General features: G+C 38.5%; 1 protein-coding gene across 1 annotated transcript in view; it reads right to left on the bottom strand.

Annotated features, from left to right (window-relative positions):
- The window catches only part of LOC106882321 (ganglioside GM2 activator), a 6,974-nt gene that overhangs the window by 3,171 nt on the left and 1,030 nt on the right, over positions 1–2,773 (bottom strand). Inside the window, exon 2 of the mRNA XM_014932963.2 lies at positions 527–719. Within this exon, the coding sequence (XP_014788449.1) occupies positions 527–719 (193 nt within the window). The remainder of the gene's footprint in view (positions 1–526; positions 720–2,773) is intronic.

Here is a 2,773-nt window from a genome sequence, read left to right as displayed (position 1 = left end):
GCCTGTAATTCAAAGGGTCAGCCTTGTCACACTGTGTCACGCTGAATATCCCCGAGAACTACGTTAAGGGTACACGTGTCTGTGGAGTGCTCAGCTACTTGCACGTTAATTTCACAAGCAGGCTGTTCTGTTGATCGGACTAACTGGAACCCTCGACGTCGTAAGCGACGGAGTGCCAACAACAACAACAAAAACACAAACCTTTATTGCATAGCGAACTTCCTAATGTTTTGTTTTTTTTCTTTTTTCACGCCCCGACTGCATTCTGCAAACTAGTTGTGACAAGCAGCGTTTAATAGTATGTGTTCAGAGTGCTTTTTACAGCCGTTCCTTCAATCTGGAACAATAATCTAAGACAGCCATAGCTGCCTTGCCTAAAAAAGCAGTCTCAAAACATGTGGATTGAATCTCGTATTCTGCACACAAATACACACACACTAAATTCATATAACAAACATATACAGAACACTCAAGGAGTGAGACAGTCAGACAGAGTCTACTGTAAAACGATTATTAAAATCCTTACCATGATCCTACTTGAAATATACAAGGTACCTTGAAATGACCAAGGAAAGTGGATTTACGAATAGTGATCGACACATCAGAGCCATTTAACTGTTTCAAAGAGGTCGCCTGCAGATCTAATTTTATTTTTCCCGGTAAGTTCATCGGCATCGGCTGTATATCCAGATTTTTTAATCGGAATACATTTTGGCCACCTAAAAAAAAAAAAAAATCATAATGCATATAACTGCGGTTAAAGACTGACTTACCTCTCTCATGCGCAATGAAAGCATTCAAGTGACCATGTTTATGTACTTACACTTTCCTATCACAGCTGGGCTTTCTAGTTTTTAAATCTATTTCCCGCGTGACTCTATGGTAAGAAGTTTGCTCCCCAAACTGTGTGGCACTTTGGGCGAATAACTTCAACTATTGTCCCAGACCGACCAAATCCTTGTGAGTGTTTTTCGTAGAGGAAATGAGAGAACCACGTTGTGTGTGTGTATATGGGCATGCAAGAACATATATGTGTATGTATCCATTCCAACGCTTGACAACCGGTATTGGTTTGCTTACGTCCCTGTAACTTAGCGGTTCGGCTAAATGAACGATAGAATAAGTACCAGGCTTAGAAAACAATTACTGGGGTAGATTTGTTCGACTGAACCCTTTAAGGTGGTGCCCCAGCACGACCACAGTCTAATGACTAAAGTAAAAATTTCCTTTGATTCACTCAGTATTGTGCATTAAAATTTATTGTTTTTAATTAATAAGCCTCCCCTTCGAGTCAAAGCTCACCTCGGCAGGGTTTGAACGCAGAACGTAAAGAGTTGGGACAAATATCACAAGGCATTTGTACCGACACTTTACCAATTGTATCAATCTACCGTTCCTATAACAATTTGATAAGGATCTTTAATAAGAGCACGTGGCTAAAAGGTTTGGGGGTGATGGTTACAGCCAATTAAGCGACCCCCACCCAACCTCAGTATTTAACTGGTACTATATTTTATCTGCCCCCTGTTGGATGAAAAAGTAAAATGGACCTCAGCAAAATTCGAAAATCAATCAGAAACGTAAGAGGAAGGGGGGGAAAAAACAGTAGGGTTAGGAGGACTGAATTCTGAAAACTGTTTGGTTATTTATTGCTCCACCACCTCTGCTAATCTATTCAAACGCAACTAGTTCTTTTACTTGCTTCAGACATTCATCCAAGGTAACGCGCAGTGGGATTGAACCAGAAAATATATGGTTGCAAAGCGAGCTTTTTAATCACACAGACGACATGCCTGTGTGATTAAGACAAAGTGGCAAAAAAACAACAACAAAAAGTTACTAGTTAAAGAATTCGAACACCCGCGGTATTTGAACTCGGAACTTCAAAAATTACACGTTAGAGACGAAGTGTAGAAACGATTCTAAAATTTATTTTATAGGCGCAGGCGTTGTTGTGTGGTAAGATGCTACCTTCTCAACCACATGGTTCTGAGTTCAACCCCACTGCGTTATATCATGGGCAAACGTCTTCTACTATAGTCTCGAGCCGATCAAAGCTTTGTGAATGGATTTGGTTGGTGAAAACTGAAAGAAGCCATGTATATATATATATATATATATATATATATATATATATAATTATTATAATAATAATACAAATAATATGAGAGTATATGCATATATACGTACATGTATGTACATACCTACATCTATATGTATATATAGATGCATATCTTGGTACAGGACGTCACAAAAAAAACGTGAACAAAATGAAGTCCGCCATCCCTTGACAACCGATTTTGGTGTGCTTATGTCCCCGTAATCTAGCAGTTTGGTAAATGAGACCGATAGAATAAGTATTAGGCTTACAAAGAATAAGTCCTGGAGTAGATTTCTTCGACAAAAAGAAACGTTTAAGGCGGTACTCCAGCATGGCCACAATCAAATGAATAGTAAAAGAATATTAAAAATTATTAAAGATTCATTAATAAACTTGTAGAATCGGTTGAGCGTAGGACAAAATGCTTTGCGGTATTTATTAAATAAGTTTTTAATCCTGAGTTCAAATTACGCCGTGGTCAACTTTGACTTTCTTGCTTCCAGAAACAGATAAAACAGTCTACTATTAAGACAGTACGGAAATTTTGTGCAGAGTAGAGGTGAGGGAAGAGGGGCAACGGTTATCTTTATTTTATCTATCTTGTTTCAGTCATTAGATTATAGCCATGCTGGAGCATCGCCTTGAAAAATTTTAGAATTTTAGCCGGACGTA

The sequence above is a fragment of the Octopus bimaculoides genome, chromosome 21 (genome assembly GCF_001194135.2).
Source record: "Octopus bimaculoides isolate UCB-OBI-ISO-001 chromosome 21, ASM119413v2, whole genome shotgun sequence".
In the NCBI taxonomy this organism is placed as follows: Eukaryota; Metazoa; Mollusca; class Cephalopoda; order Octopoda; family Octopodidae; genus Octopus; species Octopus bimaculoides.
The sequence above is the reverse complement of the archived record's forward strand: the minus strand, read 5'-3'. Positions and strand labels throughout refer to the sequence as shown.